Raw genomic sequence first — 25,352 nt, forward strand, 5'->3', positions numbered from 1 at the left:
AGTGTGGTATCATTTTCATTGGCTTTTTGGAACCTGGCTCCACAATTAACCGAGACCATTAATGTTTGCCATTGGACAAGCTGCGATGTGCCATCGACAACAGCTTTAAGGTCATCTAACTGGACTACACCATGACAATGCCAAACCCCATAGAGCCCTTAAGAAACAGGAGAAAAATCAGGAAAATGGGTTGGAAAATTGTTCCTCATCCTCCCTACAGTCCAGACTTGTCTCCGTCTGATTTTTACCTCTTTGGTTGTCTGAAGGCCCACCTGCGTGGTAAAACATTTGTTAGTGAGAAAGGCCTTATTTCCTGTGTCAAGCAATGGTGTAAAAGTCAATACCCAGAATTTTACCAAAGTGCATTTATATCATGGAAAGAATGTTGGGCCAGATGTGTCACAGTTGATGGAGGCTACATTGCATAGGCCTGAAAAGAGAGAGAGAGAGAGAGAGAGAGAGAGAGAGAGAGAGAGAGAGAGAGAGAGAGAGAGAGAGAGAGAGACGGCTCCGCAAAACTTTTTGAATGTCCTTTGTAATTAAATGACAACACTTACGTAGTGTTATAAAAATGGGGGAATTTTTATTTTAGAAAACCTACCTATATTAACTCACCAATACTACACTGAAGTGCCAAAGAAACTGGCATCGGCATGCATATTCAAATACAACATGCAGAAGACGGCACTGTGGTCAGCAACGCCTATATAAGACAACAAGTGTTTGGCGCAGTTGTTAGATCGGTTACTGCTGCTACAATGGCAGGTTATCAAGATTTAAGTGCATTTGAATGTGGTGTTATAGTCGCCGCACAAGCAATGGGACACAGCATCTCCGAGCTAGCGATGAAGAGGGGATTTTCTCGTATGACCCTTTCATGAGTGTACCATGAATATCAGGAATCCGGTAAAACATCAAATCGACATTGCTGCAGTTGGAAAAAGACCCTGCAAGAACAGGACCAATGACAACTGAAGAGACTCTTTCAACATGACAGAAGTGCAACCCTTCTGCGAATTACTGCAGATTTTAATGCTAGGCTATCAACGAGTGTCAGCATGCGAGCCATTCCACAAAACATCATCGATATAGGCTTTCAGAGCCAAAGGCCCACTTGTGTACTCTTCATGACTGCACGACACAAAGCTTTCTGCCTCACCTGGGCCTGTCAACACCAACACTGGACTGTTGATGACTGGAAACATATTGCCTGGTCAGACAAGTCAAGTTACAAATTGTATCAAGTGGATGGACATGTGTGGATATGGAGACAACCTGATGAATCTATGCACCCTCCATGTCAGCAGGGGACTATTCAAGCTGGTGCAGGCTCTGTAATAGTGTGGGGCATGTGCAGGTGGAGTGATAATGGACCCCTGGTATGTCTAGATACAACTGGCAGGTGACACATACGTAAGCATCCTGTCTTTATCACCTGCATCCATTTATGTCTATTGTGCATTCCGATGGACTTGGGCAATTCCTGCTGGACAATGTGATACCCTACACATCCAGAATTGCTAAAGAGTGGCTTCAGGAATGCTCTTCTGAGTTTAAACACTTCCACTGTCCACCAAACTCCCCAGACATGAACATTATTGAGCATATCTGAGATGCCTTTCAAGGTGCTGTTCAGAAGAGATCTCCACCTCCTTGAACACCTAGAGATTTATGGACAGCCCTGCAGAATTCATGATTTCGGTTCCCTCCAGCACTACTTCAGACGTTAGTCAACTCCATGCCACGTCATGTTGCGGCACTTTTGCATGCTTGCACGGGGGGGGGGGGGGGGGGGGGGGGGGGGGGGGGGGGGGGGGGGGGGCTACAGTATATTAAGCAGGTGTACTAGTCTCTTTGGGTCTTCAATGTAATTTCAACCCCTTCAAAGTTCACCCCTTGAGATGTAATGCATTTCTGTCACTGTTTTTTCAGTCTTCCAAGCACTTCTGCAACACAGTTCTGTGTATCTCATTTAGTTCTTTCAGTGATACTGTTTCTACATCTTCAGTGATGATAAGATATCATCTTTTACAGTTCTTTTCAGCTTGAGGCCAATGTGCAGTGAGTACAGGAGCTGATACATCGCCACAATATAGTTTCTGGTTCAAAGTGCATGGACAAGAAGTTAAGTGTGAGCAAGCAGCAAGAATATTATCATACAAAAATTTCCTTGAATCTTCCAAGTACTTCACACAAATGGCATAGAATTTACACACAGCAGCCTTTACTGACCATACAACCTGGTGGTAAAAACTTTCAGTGCACAATACTAATGAAATCCAAGAATACTGAAAGTAGAACCTACAAATTACATTGAACTTCATGAGAGTTTTTGCACCTTAATTCCGCAGAAAATGTTTCATCATCAGATATAACCCAAATGGCCTATCTGAATTGTCATGAACTACATTCAGCAGATCTTCAGCACTGTTGATTTGAATGGTTTGGGTCAAAATCCAACAATTTTAAATTAATTTTTCTGTCTCACATCTCATGGTCAAAACATGTGAAAAATTGCTTAGAATGAGCCAAATGACAGACTAACATCATGAGCATCCACACAAACAGTGATTCAATGACTTAATGACTACTTTCTTTACTTTTTTGATAGTGTTATCAGTTATTGATCTTAGGCATCAAGAGTACAAGTCGCCAAGTCTGCCAGAAGATATGACACATGATCATACACAAAGAGGGTGCCACATGAGAAAACCAGCCTCTGCCACATGAGAAAACCAGCCTCCAAAGAGGTGCAACATTGTTACGGTCAGATGCCAAATTATGTCATGGTTCCACCTAAAGGCATACAAATACTTCAAAAGTGAACATCCATATGTCAGATGCGGTTATAAGTGGATGCACATCTCCACTCTGAATGTTCATCAATTGTTGGTTTCATGTATCAACAATGTGCCTCAAGACAGCATCAGGATTAACTACAGTTGCCACCCTGAAGACCCATCTGGATGTTCTAGTAGTAATGTTAGTCATCATTCACTATATTCAGGACTAGATCAGTGTTCATAGATTAATCAGGACAAGTGCACAAAGTTAGGCATCATCTTCAACTCAAGTTACATAATTTATAATTTCATTAACCAAATTACTGTAAATTGTTGCTAATTTGTGTTGCCTTCAGTTTTATAATACTTTGCTTAAATATATTTGGCCCTGTGATAAGGCTGTATAGCTTGTGCATAAATGCAAACCATATCAATAACAGCACTACTTTGTTGTTCCTCTTGCCACATTTATGTTTGACACCAAAAGTATTGGTGAATAAAATACAAAAACCTGGCAACAGAAGTGATATAAAAAAGCTGATGATGATGAAAAACAGTGATGACAAACATTTGGCTTTGAGGACAAAAGAGTAAAAACATGACGAGTGAACATGAACCTTCCCTAACAACATGATAGAAATTCTACCAACTAGTGTGGCAGTCTGAATATTATCTATTTTGGCTTAACTTAATTCCTTTTCACGAAGATATTTCAGAATTTCATATACTGTTCAGAATTTTATTTTTCAGAAAGGGCTCAACCATACAGCCCATTCTTCTTCTTCTTCTTCTTCTTCTTCTTCTTCAAAAATCTCTAGAACAAAAGAACTTCTCGAGAAATGGCTATCAAAATTAGAACAGAAACAAGAGGTTCAACAAAATTTCATAATGTCACCACTGCCCTTCCTAGCTTTCCATTGGAAGATAGGATCCTGGATGATCTATGTCTCACTACTTAAGCACCATTTCATCATCCACAAATTATCAGATAATGTTTAGTGAACAGCTTTTCTTCTTCTCAACACCGATGTGAAAATTTTCAAATGAACTCACAAGCTTTATCCTAAAGTAGATCTGGTGACACTATAATATATAGAAATTAAAGATAATGTACAATTTTGTTTTGAAGCTCAAGCACCCATAGTAACATCCAGGCATAAATTTGTCAGGTGTTTTAAAACACACACACACTCAAGGTTACGAAAAGTGGGCACCATAATTACAGCAGCTTACTAGAAATGACAATTCTATATGAAAATGAGAAATGAAAAAAGTCTTACACTGACTAAACTGTAACATGGTTACTATGCACTCGCCTGATACCAAGTTAAAGAAAGACACCTCTTATTTTGACTAGTCCATAATTGTTGGAATGTTTGCCTTTAATCTGGGCGCACGAACAGACATTTGCTTCCATCTGTTGAGCTCCAGTTCAAAGCCACTAGCGTGCTCACAATATGTCAACAACAGCCCACATGGTCAGGTCACAAAAACGAACGTCTGTCACAGCAACAAGGCACGAAAAGGGAACATCTGTTTGTAAACATATTCAACAGAGGGAAATTATGGTCGTGTGCATGCTGTAATATTACTCAACAGCATTAAGACTGTTTGTTCATAAATGAACAAAGCACATACTGTAAAGAGAAAGATCATAAATATGAATTGTGTAACACAAAGCACATCAGACAACATAACAAGATATCAAAGCACATATATTAGCAAAGAAATACTTGCACTACAAATGATGTCCAAGATGAACACGAACAGATAAAAATTTATGTGCAAAGAAGAAAATGAATACTATCTTTTCAGCTAACAAGTAAGGGAGGGAGGGACGGAGGGAGGAAGATTGAGTTTAACATCCTGTCAACATTGAGGTCATTATAGATGGAGCACAAGCTCAGATTGTATCCAGGATGGAGAAGGAAATCAACCATGCCCTTTCAAAGGAACCATCCCACCATTTGCCTGATTTACGAAAATCACAGAAAACCTAAACCTGGATAGCTGGACGTGGGTTTGAACCATTGTCCTTGCAAATGTTAGTCCAGTGTACTAACCACTGCTAACAGTAAGGTTTTATCTGTGACACGGAATTAATGAAGTGCCACTGAAATTTCAATCTAACATGAGATTGTCCATTTCTCTTATCTATCTGTGGCATGGAGAAAAAAACGGGTTCACAGAAATTAATTTAATTTCTAAGTTCGCTATTTAGCTACAGCGACCAGCAAAGATCGGTCAATGGCCAGTTCATAATTGATCTTGCAAAGAAGCTATTTACAGGACAGACCAGAACCATAGCAGTAAATTTGCACTAAGCAACAAATTTACTGAATATTAATTTATTCAATAAACTAGGCTTCATAATAAATGAGTGGGCAAATCAGTTCCATGCTGATGTTTCTAACAAAAAGTTAGAAACGTATGACACAATTCTTCTGAAGCAACAACTAGCATTAAAAATTACTAAGTGCACATCACACTGAAGCCAAGCACTGTGCCAAAATTATGTAAAGCATGCACTATTCTATTTGCATTTAAGGACAAAATGAAATGGGAACTATATAATATCGAACAGAATAGCATTACAGGACCATTTACTAGACGTCAATGAGCAACATGAACTGTTGTTGAACAAAAACCTAAAGGTAAATTATGGATTTACGGTGATTTTAAGGTGATGATCAATGAACAACCAAATATTGATTCTTATCCAATTCAAACACTGGAAGAATTAATGTCTCAATTACCTGGCAGTTTATATTTTGCAAAACTAGATTTGATGGAGGGTTACTTACAAATACCTGTGGATGATGAAACACAGAAATTCGTGTGTCATTAATACAATGTTTGGACTTTATGGAGCCAAAAGATTACAATTTGGGATTGCCAGTACATTAAGTTTGTTCCAGCAATACTTAGAACAATTAATTAGGAAAGCACCTAACACTATGAACTACCTGGTGGATATCACTGTCTCAGGAGAAACTCCTGAAGAGTTACTGAGCAATTTGGAATGTATATTTAAGATTTTACGAGAAGCCAGTTTAAAATATACAAAAGGAAAGTACATCAATACTTAGGATGCATTCTGTCACAACATGACATCTGGTCAACACAACACATTAGAACAATTAAGAATCTTCCAGCTCCCAAAGATCTTGAGCAGTTATGTCCTGTTCTAGGACAAATTACTTATTCCAGAAAATTCATTATACATGCCTCATCCCTATGAACTGCTTCACAAACTGTTGCATAAGGGAACAAAATGAATATGGAACAATGAATACTAACATACATTTCACAAATTAAAATTAAAGTTACTAGATACCAAGTGTCTCAACACATGATCCAACTAAAATAGTAACCAATGCAGCAGATGCTTCTGAATAGGGATTAGTGCAGTCTTATCACTTAAGACTTAACTTGGTTTAGAAATGCTGATTGTGTTTGTGTTCAAAATGCAAACTATTGCTCAGAGGAATTATAGTCAAATCAAAAAGGAACCTCTTGCTGTGGACAAAAAGTCCCATGAATACATCTACAGTCAAAGACTCAGTCTACTAATGGATCAGAAGCCACTGATGGCTATTAGAGTACCCAATAATATGGGTCCTTCTAGGACAACACAATGCTTACAGCAATGCACACTGCCTTCATCAAACTACAATTATGAAATAAAACTTCCTGGTAGATTAAATCTGTGTGCCGGACCAAGACTCGTCCCGAGTTCGAGTCTTGGTCCGGCGCACAGTTTTAATCTGCCAGGAAGTTTCATATCGGTGCACACTCTGCTGCAGGTGACAATCTCATTCTACAATTATGAAATAGTTTATAGATACATACCGAAACACATGAACACAGATTTGCTATCATGGCTGCCAACAGAGCAGGATAAGAATTTCAATTCTTCTGCTGATGCACATTTTGCTTTGGATATTGTCAGTCAAGATACAGTTGAAAATTTTCCACTGAATGGCTAACTTGATAGCAAAACTAGAGCGAAAAGATCAATTACTACCCAAAATAAAACAAGACATTCAATCTGTGTGGTCTTTAGATAAAAAGTTAAGCAATCAACCAGAAATTAAATCATATTGGAGTACACATGAGTGGTGATTCCAGAAGGGCTAAAACAAAAAGCACTTCCAATGCTACAGCAATGCCACTTGGGCATAGTAAATACCAAATACACTGCCAGTGGGCACTGATATTGGAAAAACTGAAGTAAAGACATAAATGTGATGCTGGCTAAATAATACTAAATAATAAAAAATAACAATCAGCTTCCCCACAGCAATATTTTCTGTGCCAAGTCATCAGAACCGTGGTCATATTTATACAGGTTATGCTGGGCCATTTTTAGGAAGCTACTGTCTGATTGTCAACAGATGCATTTTTTAAATCTCCCTATGTGATAAAATGTCACATATAACTTCTATGGAAACAATCCAAATGGTATATTATATTTCAAAATTGTACCCTTTTACCCTAAAGCAAACAGACTCACTGAGAGATTTGCAAGAACACTGAAATCTCACATGACAAAGCTAAAACAGAAGAACAGTAAGTGTAATCCATTATTAATTTTCCTTTCCCAGTACAGAACCACTCCATATGAAACACAACAACCAGCAGAAAAATTGAATGAAAGATGGCAGCATACTCTAATGTCAGTCCTAAAGCAACGTGCATCCACAAGACCCAGCATACAGAAAGGTTGACAACAGGAGCAACAGGTTACTCATTTTACATGCTGGTCCAAGTGATACAAACACTCAGAAATATAATGCACAGAGTCCAAACTAGTAATGATGTCACATCAAGACACACCATTTGAAATCAGACTGCCTGCATGGATATACAGACATAACTCCTACACAGTTTTCATTAAAAGGCTCATTTGAATCCAATGCTGCCAGCTGTCTTGGGGATCAACAGCTGCAGCTAACAGCCACATTTGGTTCTTCCATCAACAGCGGGACCCAGCTGCAGCAAACTGTCAACATTCCAGTGTAGACAGCATATCTCACTGCCCAAAGATATGCATGCTGACATGGAGGATTAGTTCAAACAACTTTCCATCATCCATGCTTTGAGTAAGATTTTTCCTTGGATGCCACAAGCAAATGCAAAATTTAATGCCAATTCCTCAAAGCATTTTTTCCTGGAAGTTTAAAGTAGCTGAACATATCAATGTATGTGCAACCCTTTCAATGGCCAAAAATAAAATAAGCATCAAAAACATGAAATAAGATTAACAATGCTGAAATGTCAGAGACAAAGATACCAACAGAAAGAAAAATTCTGACAGTTAATTTCTTTTGTCAAAACTGTATACAGTTGTCGCACAATGAGCTAACCTGGAGATTCAGTACCAATTTAGATGGTAACTAAGAATGTTAACATATATGGAGTGTGGAGAATTAAAATTTGCCCAGGGCATTATTCCACATTTATTTTACAGACTGCAATCTTACATAGAATGGCACATGATGAATTTTTATTTGCAGAATGAATCCATCAGCCTCTGGCAAGTCTGATACCACAATCTTGTGTCCATGTAACATCATTATCCTTAACATTTTTTCTTCGTTTTGCTTTCAGAATTTGCATTCTCTCCATTTGGTTCAGGTCTTAAGATGCAGATGCAAATGTTATTTTATGGACTTCCAAGAAACGATTAAAACAGCTGCAGGCTACCACTTAAAAACAAATTATTATATCAGAACATTTGCAGAAGTATGCATCTGGGTTGAAGACTGCTTGACATTTAGCAATTAGTTCTTGACAAAGGCCATACACACCCATGCTTGTAATGTGAAGTGTAATAAGGACTGTACAACACCTCAGACCAATTTAACATCTTATATTTATCATATACTGAGACTGCAAACTAGCAAAGTAAATGGAAAAGGCATAGTACACATCAAATCAGGTAAGCACAGAAAAAATCTTATCTTGATAGAGTCAGATGTTAACAAATTCAACAAATGTTAACAAATTCAACAAATGTTAACAAATTCAACAAATGTTAACAAATTCAACAAATGTTAACAAATTCAACAAATGTTAACAAATTCAACAAATGTTAACAAATTCAACAAATGTTAACAAATTCAACAAATGTTAACAAATTCAACAAATGTTAACAAATTCAACAAATGTTAACAAATTCAACAAATGTTAACAAATTCAACAAATGTTAACAAATTCAACAAATGTTAACAAATTCAACAAATGTTAACAAATTCAACAAATGTTAACAAATTCAACAAATGTTAAAATTCAGAAAGTGTGTGTACCGAGACCACTACTCTCATATAAATTACCTTCTTCAAACTATTGACAAGAAATGGGTACTTAAATGTTTTGCACAACTCTGGAGGATCACTTACAAAACCATTCCGCCACAGAAGGTGCGGGACACAGTGACAACGCAACTTCAGCTCATATATTTCTTTAACAATTGACCATATAGTTTTAATTTTGTTCTAAGATCTCTCTATTCTTTTGGTGTAATGCATTGTTTTAGCTTGTCTGGAGATATAGATGAGCATTTTGTTGTATCATCTGTAGTGAAATTCTCTATTTTATCTGTAACTGTCCCTAATATTATGATACAACTCATCCTTTCTTCTACGTGATACCCTAATACCATTAGTTATCTGAACTGGTTACTTCTAAGACAGCATTTCTCTCTGCGATTTTTGATGGAAAAGAACTGTCAAAGAAAGTAATGAAAGTTCCTAAAAACATGTCATATTTCTTATTGAAGATGCCTGTACTGTAAACTTCTTGCTAAATGTGTCCTTCAAGATTGGCTTAAATTGAGTGCACTGCAAGGAGAGCCATATCTCTAAATTTTTGGTTTACTGTCTTGGTATATGACACTTCCTTGATTCCTTTCAGCATTACTGTATGTGCATCATAATCTGACTACACATTGCTATTTTTTTTTTTAGTGTGGTCCTCACTCCGACAGAATCTACGGAAATATCATCTATAATTGTATTAAAGTTTACATGTACTGTAGTTTGCAGGTTGTATGACCCAAGTAGGGCCAGCAACTTTTTTTATTTTTTAAATTTTTCTTTACAGAAGAGAGAATCAGTTAAGTCAATATTGAAAGTCCCAAACAAATTTAACTAGCTGTCTTTTTTATGGACCGGACTTAACACCGTGTCAAATCTGGAGAGGAAAATCATGCTGTGAAATGTGTTGGCACCTGAGATTAGATCTACTAACAGACCATCTACTTTATCTCTAATTTCCTCATATTTCAATGACACAAATATGTGTAGTCAACAAAGAATGTTAAGCTATTCAAACAAAATCAAATCTCAAACTATGCGAAACACCTTCCAAAGAAAAACTTTAAAATCACAAAACAAATTGGAAGCCAAGAACAAAAAAATTTAAGAAACAGAAAAACAGTACACAATTCACTACTACACAGGAAATAACAACTTTACTGAGTTATCCTCTATTTGTATCGCATAGTTCATTGGGATTTAGTTCCTTCACTTCTAATTCCTTTCACTTTTTACTTTGATTCCATGATACTATTCAGTTGAAGATGACATAGATACTAAATGAACTGTGAAATTTCTAAAGAATGCGAACATTTCCTCAGGATGAACTACAATTTATATTGCCTATTGCAATAAAAAAAAAGAAGTGTGATTGTTCTCCTTGTCTTCCAAGTAAGTTATCAGACAGAAGTTTAATTTCCTAATGTAACAACGATAACAGGTGAAAACTGCCACGTTCCATTTATAAGAGAGAAAAGTGTTTCCTAAGTTTGGTGCACATGTCTGTATTGGATAAAACTTTTATAAAATGGTAAGGGTGAAAGATTGAATCCACTCTCTGAATCCCACCACTTGGTTCATGATTTATCTGAATTTTCTCTCCCAACTTTGAAAGAAAGCAAATCAGGAAACATATCCCACTTTTTCAACTTGAGTTCTTATGAGGAATGCCAAACGAACCATTCTAGGATTCCCCAGAAGTTATTTAGGTTTAACCTGCACCATTTTCACCTGTTGCTTCTATTCACACAGCTTCTAGAACATCAGTCTTAAGGTCTCAAAGTTTGGAATTCACCATTATTTATATCAATGAACCACCAGGATGAAGAAATTTGTATGGAAGATTAATCAGTTGTTTTGGGATGCATTCTATTTTCTTTAGTAGGTGGATGTCACTGAGGTTTAGTCTTATTATGAAAAGAAAAGAAAAATATACCATTATTAACTGAAGATAGATAAAGTCTACACAGAAGTCACTGGTCATATTTGGGACTTCTTTATTAATTGTCTGTTTTAATCACACTTTGGTGTATAATTTATAGTATTAATTGGTTCTGGTTTTCTCCCATCATCCAGTCTATTAAAACAAAATTGATAAACATTAATAGCTTCAATTGACTTAGGCCTCGTATACAGAAAAAAATCTAATAGTATTTGCCGAGGATAACATGGCTGACAACCATAACATACTATTAAGAGTATGCTGATACAAAGCTTTTCTTCAATAAACACTAAATATGACCATGAGCTAACGGATCCCCTATTTAGCTGAGGTGTCATCCAACTGCCACATGGTTCAGTCCCCAACACTGTCAGTTTTTTTATCTTTGTCAGTTGGAAGCTACCTGAACAAGAAGCAGAGTTGGTGTGTTAGTTGAAGGCCCTCAACAGATCTGTACTTTTATTTCACTCTTCAAACTACCGTATGGTGTGTGTCAGACAGTATACATTGTGGAAATATAATTTTATTTTCTTCCTGTTCCATTCACAGATGACACATGGGCAGAGTGACTGTCAGTATCCCTCTCTAAATGCCCAAGTATTTTAAGCTCTTAGTCATAATACAAGACACATGTCGTAGAAAGTAATAAGTTTCTTAATTACTGGAACATAGTCACATGGGATATTCAGAGTACGGCTCTTAAAGATGAACAACCACATTCTTACAGTGACTATCTTAGAGTTCATTGCAGATATCTGTGACACACTCATGCTGAACAAACAAACCTATGGAAAACTACAGGTCTCCTTTTAATCTTCTCTATCTATGCTATCGAGCTGAGTTGATAATGATCCAATACCAATGTACAATGCATATGAATGGGATAAATGAGGAATTTTTAATCAGTTTCCCTCATACATGAATTGCATTCCCTTGATTTTTTCAACAAATCTTGGTCTGGCATTTGCCTTACCTTCTCCGTGGATAAATTTGGTTGGTCTGTCTATCTCAAACCACTCTGAACAGATACTCCGAGATATCTAATTGTTGTGATTAATTGCAGTGATATCTATGTCTATGTGTACAAACGGTATATGACTTTAGATTCACTTTCACATATTTCACTACATTACTTTATGTGTAAGAGCACTTAGTAGTTTGCCAGAAACCCTTCAAATCCAACTGTATACCAGTTTGAACATTCCATAAGCAGAATATGGCAATGGCTTTGTTTCTCCCTCTTTTTAAATATAATATGAACAATAGATTTTTTTTCAGAACTGAGGAGTTGACAACTATAAGCTCTACAAAAATAAATAATGAAACTATGCAATGTATTTGTAAATTGTGAAAGGCCATAAATGTGCAACATCTAGAGTCATTGCTCTTCCACTGCATGAGAGTAGGATGATCAAATTAAAATCTTGAACCTAACACTAAGGCTGGAATCAAGACACACACCTCATCTGAAATAGACACAGATTCTCATTTAAATGTACTACTGCCCACTAAATGTGTTCCATTCAAACATGAGAAATTGAAATTTGGTCACCATAGACACCATAACAAGAAGGCCTTTCCATCATTTAAAGGAAATTATTTTCTATATTGAAAGCATTTATTGTGACTTTACATGGACGTTCTGACTCAGCAGTAGGAGGAATGCCATATCAAATCATATGTATCACCATTCACAGCTCTTGCTGTCTCACCTACAGCCACGTCTTCCCACTGTGAGCGAATCAACTGAATAAAAGAATTGTAGCTAGCAGGGGACTTGCATTATGTTCAATTTCATCATCCTAACAGGGTCTCACTGTCTGGTCAATCAGCTTACTATCTATCCCTTATTCTCATGTGACCTGATATGCTGATATGCATCCAAATGCAGCCTCCTATACCTGTTGTTTTGTGTGAGAAAGGATTCCCATACGTTCTGCACTTTTTTTCTGTAGGGTACATATGCCGAAGGATCTGAGGAGCACTAAAAGAATTTGAGCAGATGAAAGATTTATTCCTCTATCATGTCACAATGGCTACACTGCATTCAAGATCACTTGTCGCAGGCTGATGGGCAAATTAATTTTTCACAAACAAAACAGACTGAATGCAGCTCCTTGTGATGGGCATGATACTGTCCATAACTAGTGCAAAATAGCCTTTCAATGCTGTCTCGGGGGACACAGTTCACTTATTCAAAGTGATTGACAAGACCTTACTAACTTTGCATCTAGAATAATGTGAAGAGAGGAAGGTCTGTAAAACAATAGTATGTACCACTACAAAGCTAAAAATAATTCTGGGCTTCTTCAGTAGCCAGTGTAGCAAATGGCTCAAACCTTGAGTTAAGGCTGATATTTGTTCCACGTCAAGTGCCACGAGGTAATATTTTGAGCAGATCCAATTTAGCCTCATCCCTTAAAGACATTTTTTGAAAGCCTGTTAAATGACTGGGCAATTAATAGTGAGTCTGGAATGACAAGGATCCTATACACCAAACACACCATGAAGCTGCTGCTGCTGCTGCTGCTGGGAGGCAAGTGGCAACTTCCCAGCCTCAGCACAGAAGAGGTTATGTATGAGACTGGTCCTCTGAGTGCCTGTGGCCCAACTAATATCTTCATGGTGAAAGTGTCAATGACCTTGAGGTGTTTATGTTTCACTAATCCATACGTCAAGCAGGTGCCAAATCTTCTGCAAATGAATAGTAGTGAAATTTAAATCCTTACTGTGGACCCATTTTCTTGCTCAACCAAGAAAGATAATGTTTCACAATTAATTTGTGATACATGAACAGTCTCTGTAGACACACTGATGGAACCATCCACAAATATTGTGCCTACATGTAGTGTCTAACAACTTATCAAAAACTATTAGACAATGTGACAGTTTACAATTAATTCCAAGATCTTTCACACACAGGGGTTCATGATGACACATAGGTAACTACTGGAAGAAGTGGACCAGAATTGCCAGCCTTCACAACTTAGGAAATTCACTTGTCTGCTAAGTTGTACTGTAAAGTTCCAGCAGAACAATTTCCTTTCCTTTGTCTCCAACGTGTCACATCAAGCTTTACTTGATTTGGCTGATTTGATTCAGCACCAAAGACAGTCCTCACGACGACTCAATGCTGGCAATAAGGTGACAGATCTTAGCAGAATGCTCTGCTATTGTCTAGGCCAGGGCTTCCCAACCTGTGGTCCGCAGACCCCTTAGGGGTCCGCCGGCTCTTTCTATGGGGTCCACGGCTACCTTTCACCAAATCGTGTAAAATAATGATTAAAATTACTGAATAAAAATGTGAAAATCAAATTCATCACTTTTTTTTGTGTGATCCCCAAGCAGCCTTTGCGGTTCCTAAGTGAGAACGCATACACAGTTTAGCGCTGGAGAATGCGGCTTCTCTGATCGACTATTACTTCTAACATGGATCGATGGCTGAAGTGAGGATCACTGAAGAAGGGTGCAGTTTCTTCATCGCCTTCACAACAAGGGAAGTTTCCAGTTAAAATGAATACACACACACACACACACACACACACACACACACACACACACACACACGACTGTTACGAAATATTCATGCTCTTTACACAGCAGTAGCCAAATAGTGGAAGTGAACAGACCATGAGCGGCAGCTTGTCAGCAGCGAAGTTTGGACGTGACGTTGATTGCTCTTGGTGGAAGACAGCCCCATCGTGTGAAATTTCAATTACCAAGTAATTTTAATCAGGCTATAGTGTTTTGAATTAAGTGAGTAAATCCACTAGTAAGTGTCTGGATACAATGGGAATTCAAATTGGATCGTTAATTTCAAGTTGTTTTCATTCATCTCTAAACCAAAGACTATTGATACTTCGAGGAGGAAGGGGGGGAGGGGGGGGGGGGGGGGAATGGAACATGGCACTTGCATTAAGAAGCTTTCCGTTCCCATGGGTTTCGCCCTGAAATTTAAAGTTACTGTGCTCTTGACTGACTAGGGGTCCGCCATGGATTTTCGACTGAAGAAGGGGTCCACCAGCTGAAAAGGTTGGGAAGCCCTGGTCTAGGCAATATTTCCATTCATGTTAGAAGACACCAGTTTAGTATGGTGGTACAGGTGGTCTACTGTGTATCTTGGAAATACTCCTGATAGTTTCCCATATTAGCTAGTGGAGCAGTTGATATGGTTCTGAAACACTCACCACAAACTTTTCTCAATCTCTTTAAAGGAGGTACTCTCAGCTTCCCTCTACCCGACTTCATACTCCATTACTTCTACACTTCAGACATGTCTGACAACACAAGTGTGGAAAAGTCTGATGGTTTTCTACCCACACTTTCAGGTTTATAATAGTTTGACGTTTTCTTTCGCATGACTATAACGGCACAGAAATATTTTAATGCACTGCTTACTGGATGTTTTGCTGCTTTGCTGCAACATAGTTTCTGGTTTGTTAGTAGTTTCAGGGTTTTGTATGACTGGTCTGTTGGCTAGTGGCATGGAGAATGGCTGCTTACAAGTGCACTTGAAAGAGTTCCATCAGGGAATACAATTCTGCTGTACTTTTGTGCATCCAGATACCATCATGTACGATGCGTCTGAATGTTTTTCACAATATCTGTTATTCCATCTTCTCAGTGACATTTACATTCACAGCTGATGATTATGTCCACTGCATACAGTGCTTCTGGGAGACAAATTGTTTAGTAATGATGTACTTTGGCGTTGGTGGGATGAGATTTCTTGTTTTAAATATTCCAGATGGTTGTGTAAACTTCACACAATTTTTTGGATGATTTATATTGCTTATTTTGTCACTGAAAATGTTCTCGATAATTTCACCAAAGTATTTTGTGTGCTGACTTTGCGTCTTATGCCTATTTTTATTTAAGTGTTCCAGAGATGTTGCACATTAATTTTAGTTTAAAAGATTGTGTTTGTTAAAGCCTGTTGCATTTAGTTAGCTTTTTTTTTTATTTAACCACACCACTTTCATGCAGTATATTAAACAGTATAGTACAGTCACTCAGGTCAGGGCTTTTTAAAAAATGACATACGTGACAACATCCCTAACTGACTGCAGTCCTGTAGTATCATCTTCAGGTTTCACACATGTTCCACACAAGGCCAAACCCCGTGGAAAACCTGCCCAGTATTCAACTATCTTCTATTGTGTCTGTTGCTCTAACCCAGAATGAGGGCACAAAAAACTACTTTGTAAGCAATGTGCAGATGAGACAAGTGTCCATAATTTTTTGGATTTGACTTATCTTTTTTTGTGCAGAAGGTGAATCAAAATAGTTTTCCAATCCACTACATCACTCTCCCACATTGATGGCTTGTAGTCTGTCAACCACAATTTTGCCTCCTATCTCTAGCATCTCAGCAACTCTGTGTGTTAATTATATTATTTTATTAATTGAAATTACATCAGTAATAATTGATTGATATAGGCCTATTTACATAATTTTTGAAGTATTGGAATAAATGCATTCCAAAACAAGGCAGAGTGAGAGTTGTTATGAAGTACTGTCAGTAGAAGCAAAAAACACACTATATGTAACTGGACTATGGATAGCACTTAACACACAGGAAACAGCAGTTTGTTTAGACTTCGTAAAAACACGAAAAATTATAATACAGAAATGAAATTTGCTGAAGTGCTGCTTTCTAGTATTGTGCCAGTGATTATTGTCTCAAGCAAATTAAATGACAGAAGCAAACACACACTTTCTTTAGGCTCCAGAATGAAGTAGTGCACTTTCCATGTAGAATGCCTACACTTAGTTTCATACTGGTTTTGCATAATTTGCAGATGGGGGAAAAAAGGAGGAGCAGGGGGCTGACAGCACTGCAGAAGTTGTCAGCCACATTCTGTATGATGACTTGTGGAAAGCAAGCGTAGATGAACTGTTAACCCTTATTGAAAGGAGTGGTATCAAAACCCTAAACTGTTCTTGTTCTGTAGGTTACTGTGGGAATTTCCTTAGATGATTAACAGCAGCATACATTAAAAGTGTTGTGGGAATATAATCCTGAAACTGATGTGGCACAAACATTCTACGTTTCAAGCATTATTAAGAACTAAAAAAGACATAGTTTTCATTTGAATAAATCATTGCTTTGTTCCAGATGTATAGGGTTCTAAATACCTTGATGCTTTTTGTCCAGTTCTCCTATGACACTATTAAATACTTAATTACAGCAGACTCAGGACAATGTAGCTGCAAATACATAATGTTCCTTTAATTGATGCTCTAATGATGAACTATTTCACTTGCTGTACTCCACATGGACTAGGTGCTTTTCATCTTATGTTGTGTTTAGGTGGACTCAATAAATGCTGAATTCATTATGGGTGCCTAAAAAGGAAATATAGTCCTCAGTGGTTTCGGCTGAGGGTAAGCATATAAAGGGCCAGATGAGTTGGCTTTTTATGCAAGGAGAGGATGAGCTTTAAGTTTATTAGTGGAGCTGTATTTCTTCATTTTCATTGTAAACTTTAGGTGTTGTGAATACTATTACATTACCGTATTTACTCGAATGTAAGCCGCACTCGAATCTAAGCCGCACCTGAAAAATGAGACTCGAAATCAAGGGACAAAAAATTACCTGAATCTAAGCCGCTCCTGAAATTTCAGACTAGAAATTCAAGGTGAGAGAAAAGTTTTAGACCGCCCCTCCAAATCGAAACAAAGTTGGTCCATTCTAACGTGAAACACAATTGAGGTTGAATGGATGAAGATACAGCTACAGTAGTTTGGTTCGAGTCTTAAGCTTAACAGTTAAGCTTTACCAAGTAGCCATTGCTATGTGTCAGGCACTCCATCCGTATTTATATGGGTGCCCTTCCTTTTTCACGTGCTTTGTCTGGTTTGAATCGATTGCTTATTTTGCTTTGATCTGATAAGTGACATTCTCTTTGTTATAGGTGTTTACATCACTCTAAGCTGAAAATGCATTATTGTACTGTGTCATGCATTGTTTGTCGAATTTTGATAACGAGTGTTAACGGCCCGTCGCCACTCGCGGCGTGGATTGCTTAGTGCGCGCTACCGCCACTTACAATTAAAAAAAAAAAAAAAGAGAAACATTATCTCATTAGCGAAACAGTGGCAAGAGACTGCTATTTGTTGTTACTTACACTGCTGCTTTCTTTGATAATGATCAACAAGAACCAAATAATAGCTGTGTATGATAGAAGATGTTCTGAACGAGAGTTTAGTGAAAATTTTTCTCCGTTTGAAAATCTCTGCAGACGCCTCTTAGTACATTACATTCTGCACAGAAATTAGAGTCATCTTAGATTTTAAAATTTAGTCCGTTGCCGTGCTTTATTTCTGACTGTATCACTAGTCAGCATAAGAATAATACGAATATAAACATGACATGATATGTATATTCTTCCACGTTTGCTGTTGTCTCGGTCTAGTTTCGTAGTTTACTAGGCAGACAGGATTTAAATGAGATAGCAGCAAACACGAAATAATATATGGCATGATGTTTACATTCTTCTACCTTTTCTTTTAATTTATTTACGGACACAGAGGTTTTGGCGCCAGTATTTATCTTTGTGCCTGCAAAGCATACCTGTGTTGCACTAAATATATTTGACGGCAGAAGTTAGTTGTGGTGACACCTACCAACATTTTTCAGAACTTCCGCTTACTTTGCACTCGATTCTAAGCCGCAGGCGGTTTTTTGGATTACAAAAACCGGAAAAAAGTGCGGCTTAGATTCAAGTGAATACGGTAATCTTTCATGGGCATCACACCAGATACACATAGGTAACTGTAAAAACATCTTGACATTAATTGGAGTCCTGTCCAAATTGATTTGTGTATATATTAGAGTTACAAAGGAAAAAAAAATCTCTTTTTTCTGTTCATTTGCATAATAATTTGTGGTTGTTTCACCAAGGTCAGACTGGACAGTGATACAACTGAAATGCATGGTATTGTTTCTGCACAATAGAACCGGAAGCCATGGGAAAGGGTCCAAGAAAATACCCTTCAGATGGCACCTTGAAGTTGGCTTTCAGCCAAGACTACATACTAGGAGCTATACCAAAGGCAGAAGTTGACACACAGCATTTGGGTGACCAGTGCTCTGACAGAGGTCAATAACTTATTGATGGCAAGGAGGAAGAGTAACACTCAGCCAGCATGGAGCCCTCTGGGCCACCGTTTTCTTGGAGCAATGGTGAGCTGGGTGATTGACCAACTCTAACCCAAAACAACCAGCGAGATAAAAACTGCAAAATAAAAATCTGGAGATAGTCTTGAAAGCCCAAGTCACGGAGGTTGAGTAAAATGGCGTGGTGCCAAATGGTGTCATATGCCCTAAGTAGGCTGAGAAGACTACAATGAGGTGTTGGCATTTAGAAAAAGTTTGTTGGAGTGCTGTTTCCCACCTAACCAGATGGACCCCTGTACCTCATACCTTCCAGATATCACAATGATAGGGGGACAGAAGGCCCCATGATTTTAGAACTCAAAATAAATCATTGGGTTACCATCATCTCAAGCAGTTTGCAGAGCATGTTGCAGTCAGTAGATGTCAATGGACGTTTGGTTTTGTGTCTGGTTTACGGATTGAAAAGATGATACTATCTGACCACTACAGAAACAAAATAGTTTCTAGTCAAATACAGTTCAGGACTCAGAGAAGATAGCGACTTTGAGTAAAATTCAGATGTTGGCTCATCTGATTATGAATTGAATCAGGGCCTGGAACCATATTGTGTGACGAGTCAAGAGTCTGAAGCAGTTCCGTCAATGAATGGCTGATTATACAGGATGATTCTCATTAATGTTTAAATGACTCCTGACAAGCTGTAGATGATGCTGAGACAAGTAATTTTCTATAAAACATATGCAGCCATAAATGTCAGGAAATACCCCAAAAGCAGATGGAAAATTTTGAACACGTGCTTTCACCAGATGACGTACCTCACCATTTGTGCAGTGGTAGGTCTTGGCGATCCTACCCTTTCTGGTTGGGGAAAATGCTACACATCAATCTGCTAGTGTATTCTGTTTGCATTCTTGCATTACCCAATGTGATACAGTAGAGCTCATGGTAGTGGTAATATAACATTGTGATGAATCAGTTTACATTTACGAAAATAGAGTACCCTAGCAGAGCAATGCGTAGTGCAGACCCTACCAACGAGGATAGGGTTGACAAACCCACTCCCCACTTGCTGCACTTGTGGCAAGGCACGTCATCTGGTGACATCACACATTCAACATTTGTCATGCACTTTTGAGATATTTCCCAACATTTGTTGGGAAATATAAGGCACATTCCCATGTGCCTTATATTAAATTATTTCAGTATCCTTTACATCACTCTGGGGGTTTTTAGGCATTAATAAGAATCACCCTTTATAATTTGGCTTGACAGAGGTAAAGTATGGGAGGATGTCTTCAACTTGTCTTTATGCATTTCAAAGGTTGCCTGGTAAGAACAGGACACCAATGAATTCACAAAGTTGTTCACAAGGCATTTGGCAAGAACTGATCCATCTGTAGATATACCAACATGAAGGAGGAGGTCTGGGACAATTCATCTCTGGCAGCCCAGTAGACTATGGTGCTTGGACCATACTTGGTATGGAGAGGCATATGTTCCTAAGAAGGAGATTTAACACTCCCAACATTTCTTCTTACTGCAGTTAATTAGATGGTAAGCTCTAGCATGGAGCTGCCTAAAAGTGATGATGTGGGGCTGTGAAGGATGTCACATGGGACATTGCAGGGCCCTTTGATAATCATGAATAGCTGCTGCAATGTCTCTGGCCCATCATGACACAAGCAGATAGCAGAGTGGACCTGTAGAAAGGGAGACAGGAGTTCTAGCAGTGCGAGCGATCACACTGGAGATTGGAGTAGTCCCCCACAACCTCATCAATGCTGTCTGACAGAGGAGGTGAAGGTGACTTCAGAGGTTCTTTGAAGAGCCCACCATATTATGTGGACCATTACGCAGTGACGAGGAAGTGACAAGATCACCGGAAAGTGGCCACAGTCACGAAGATCGACATACAGTGAACACTGTAGCGAAGCCATGGCATTGAGAGAAGAAACTGTGAGACCGATAGTCGAAAAGGTGTCATAAGTGGTACTAAAGTGGGTATGAGTACAGTCATTGTGGAGAGACAGGTCAGGATTGGAATGAAGCTGGTCAGCCAGAAGGTCCCTACCAGATTAGGTGGCCCTTCCCCACAGTGCACTGAAATCCCCAAGTAGGTGAAAGGGAGGGAGAGTTGTTCGATTAAGGCGGTAATCTCAAAGTAAGAAATTGCTCTGCCTTGAGGTAAATAAACATTACAAACGGTCATAACTTGGGTTGTTTGCATCACACTGCTCTTGCTTTCAATGTGGTATGGAGAGGAATCCACTCACTGACAGCATTTGTGTGAACAAATGTGCAGAACCCTCCAGATGCTCTCTTGGGAATGCTCGGTAATCTCGAAGGGTTAGAGAATCATCATCAGTGAAGTGTTTGTTGGAGAGCAACATAGATCACAGAACAAGAAGAAATTAATAGTTATTCTGGTAGGTAAAAGTAATATGTACTGCAAGTATATTAGATCACTGCATTGTGGGTGTAACACTTATGTGTAAAGAGGACAGAAGAACAGGTCAAGCCCCAGGATCACTGTCTGTCACTGGTGTGGGTGAACAACAACAAACATTAGTTTGGAGTATGATGATATACAGAGAGGATCTGCCGCCGCTGGAGGTCAACCAGAGTAGACTTCTCCCAAGATTTCTTCTTTTTCTTCTTCACAACTTTTGCCAGTCGAGAATCTTGTGAGGACTTATGCACTGTGGGTGTAGGAACAGAAGAACACTGGGCAGCCCTGGGACCCACAGTACATGGTTCCCTCAGCCACTGGTTGGTGTCGGGTTGCTGGTCTGCGGATGCCCGGGGAGAGGGATTTCAGAAGGAGCCAAGTCCCAATTAACACTGGAGGAGTATGCTGCTTTTCCAGCCAGATGCTGGGAGTGGTTACCAAAGATGGTGCTGCAGGTGCCACTAGAGAGGGCAACTCATTGCCCCCACAGTCAAGTTTATTTTGGTGACTAACAGAGGTCAAGAAGTAGAGAGTAAATACATTGGCAGGTACTACTGATGACCTTGTCACAGTAGTGGCTGAAGCTGAGACTGCATACAAATGATAATATTTTTTTGAATTCCAAATTATGGAAGGTAATTCTGGATCTTGCATTTCTTGATTACAGCAGCACTCTTCAGGGAACAGGAAGGATGGTCACTGTCGCAACTGATACAGACAGGTGGTAGCACATGTGACATTTTTGTGAAGTGACTGGCTACAGTCTTCACAAATAAGGTCATGTGTACACTGGGAAGACATACACCCAAGCACTAGCATTTAAAGTGCGAAATATGACTTCGGATGACAGCAGTAAATCATACGAGGTGCATTCAAGTTCTAAGGCCTCCGATTTTTTTTCTAATTAACTACTCACCCGAAATCGATGAAACTGGCGTTACTTCTCGACGTAATCGCCCTGCAGACGTACACATGTTTCACAACGCTGACGCCATGATTCCATGGCAGCGGCGAAGGCTTCTTTAGGAGTCTGTTTTGACCACTGGAAAATCGCTGAGGCAATAGCAGCACGGCTGGTGAATGTGCGGCCACGGAGAGTGTCTTTCATTGTTGGAAAAAGCCAAAAGTCACTAGGAGCCAGGTCAGGTGAGTAGGGAGCATGAGGAATCCCTTCAAAGTTGTTATCACGAAGAAACTGTTGCGTAACATTAGCTCGATGTGCGGGTGCGTTGTCTTGGTGAAACAGCACACGCGCAGCCCTTCCCGAATGTTTTTGTTGCAGTGCAGGAAGGAATTTGTTCTTCAAAACATTTTCGTAGGATGCACCTGTTACCGTAGTGCCCTTTGGAACGCAATGGGTAAGGATTACGCCCTCGCTGTCCCAGAACATGGACACCATCATTTTTTCAGCACTGGCGGTTACCCGAAATTTTTTTGGTGGCGGTGAATCTGTGTGCTTCCATTGAGCTGACTGGTGCTTTGTTTCTGGATTGAAAAATGTCACCCACATCTCATCCATTGTCACAACCAACGAAAAGAAAGTCCCATTCATGCTGTCATTGTGCGTCAACATTGTTTGGCAACATGCCACACGGGCAGCCATGTGGTCGTCCGTCAGCATTCGTGGCACCCACCTGGATGACCTTTTTCGCATTTTCAGATTGTCATGCAGGATTGTGTGCACAGAACCCACAGAAATGCCAACTCTGGAGGCGATCTGTTCAACAGTCATTCAGCGATCCCCCGAAACAATTCTCTCCACTTTCTCGATCATGTCGTCAGACCGGCTTGTGCGAGCCCGAGGTTGTTTCGGTTTGTTGTCACACGGTGTTCTGCCTTCATTAAACTGTCGCACCCACGAACACACTTTCGACACATGTCTCCTTTAACTGTCTATGAATTTCAATTGGTTTCACACCACGCAAATTCAGAAAAACGAATGATTGCACGCTGTTCAAGTAAGGAAAACGTCGCCATTTTAAGTATTTAAAACAGTTCTCATTCTCGCCGCTGGCGGTAAAATTCCACCTGCCGTACGGTGCTGCCATCTCTGGGACGTACTGACAATGAACGCGGCCTCATTTTAAAACAATGCACATGTTTCTATCTCTTTCCAGCCTGGAGAAAAAAAATTGGATGCCTTAGAACTTGAATGCACCTCGTATTTTGACTTCCTCTGGAAGTTAATTCTGCTCAAAAGCGAGGATAAATATGCCAGTGTCTACTTTGCAGTGAAACAGGCCTCGATGCACATGACATACAAAATGGATCCATTGCCTCTCCACGTGTTTTCACAGCTCTTCTTCCATCTACAGCATTAGAGCCCGGTGAATAATTAATCACTATACCATGTTTAGGTTCTTTGGGATGTTATGGTAACAGATACATTACCAAGCAGATTTGCAATGTTATCTACAAAGAACATTGACATAGAAAAGGACACTGTTCACGTACACACCAGGAATTGACAGGAGTAGTGTCTGCAAGTCACATGGTTTTGTTTTCCTCCCATGGCATGGCCAAGGAGAGTAGGTTTCTAGGCTTGCAATGATCTACCCTACACTGAATTGCGGTCAGTCTGAAGAAATTATCAGCGCCTCATGGCCATCACCTGATAGCTTTGGTTATTTTATGATTTCAAATACTTGCTATGATGCTGCCTACTCCAAACAAAGTGCCATTTAGTGCCATTTAGCCAGAGCAAAGGTCACTTGGTGTGATGGCCAGCGCCCAGTGGCATGGTGCCCCCAAGAAGACAGGCATCCACTCCTCAACATGCCTGGGGAAGTGACAGCTTGGGCACCCACAGTACGATCCCTACATTGTCAGGGGCACCACTGACCCTCACATGGACTAAGCTTAATGTCACGAGGAGAACTAAAAAATTGTATGTTCATTAATGTTAACACTGCTCATGTATACATATTCCGTAAACTAATTCGTTCCGCATCATTTCGATAAAAGAATCATTCAAATGATCTATGGAACACGTAATTAATTATTATTAAATTTTCTATGGAACACGTAACTTACTGCCACAAGTGTACTGGGTGAGCTTTCCACCAGGGACTGCACATTCTGTAAAAGAATTTTGAAAAGGTGGATGTCAAACCCAGATGTGGAGACTGATAACTGAAATATATGGTGTAAAATAAAAGGAACAAAGTGAGAAAAGCCATAACTGACATCCTACAAGTATGTTAGGTTCTCAGCAGGAAATCTAATAGGGAATAAGTCTGAGAAAAGATATAGTCATACAGTAAAACTGTTGATGTGGGGATGCACAAGTTCTTGACAGATTTATAAGGAAAATGGACAACTACCAATCTCAGTGCTAAATGGAAGTTAGCTAATGTCAGAGGAGCTAGTAAATGCGTACACAACCCACGATGTGTATCTTGCTTGCTGGAGACACTTAACTGCTCACTGAACCCATGCTCTGCTCAACTAGTCAGCTGGTAAACAAGAGCAGTAGTGAGTTCATTATTCAGCTCACTGAACTCTGACACAGGCATATTTAGCCAGCTCATCAGAGGCAAACTGGTGCAAGCTGAACTATGCAATGCACAACATTATTCATAGCACACATACTACATCTAACTTTGGAAAAGCAATGTACTTTAATTTTCAGTAACAAAATTTACAAAATATAATATATAATTTATATTACGCTGAGAAGATCTAATTGGCATCACAGTGACTTGTTTTCACATGTTTTAACAACCAACTAATACTT

The 25,352-nt window shown here is 39.1% G+C and overlaps 1 protein-coding gene across 15 annotated transcripts in view; it reads right to left on the reverse strand.

Moving 5' to 3' along the window:
* Window positions 1-25,352, reverse strand: part of LOC126184959 (CTTNBP2 N-terminal-like protein) — a 230,048-nt gene that overhangs the window by 181,528 nt on the left and 23,168 nt on the right. For 11 of the 15 annotated variants that reach the window (XM_049927640.1, XM_049927646.1, XM_049927647.1 and 8 more), the window contains exon 2: window positions 24,650-24,694. The exons of the other annotated variants lie outside the window; for them this stretch is intronic. In XM_049927640.1, coding sequence (XP_049783597.1) covers window positions 24,650-24,694 — 45 coding nt within the window. The remainder of the gene's footprint in view (window positions 1-24,649; window positions 24,695-25,352) is intronic. 15 annotated transcript variants of the gene reach the window in all.

Source organism: Schistocerca cancellata, chromosome 4 (genome assembly GCF_023864275.1).
Source record: "Schistocerca cancellata isolate TAMUIC-IGC-003103 chromosome 4, iqSchCanc2.1, whole genome shotgun sequence".
In the NCBI taxonomy this organism is placed as follows: Eukaryota; Metazoa; Arthropoda; class Insecta; order Orthoptera; family Acrididae; genus Schistocerca; species Schistocerca cancellata.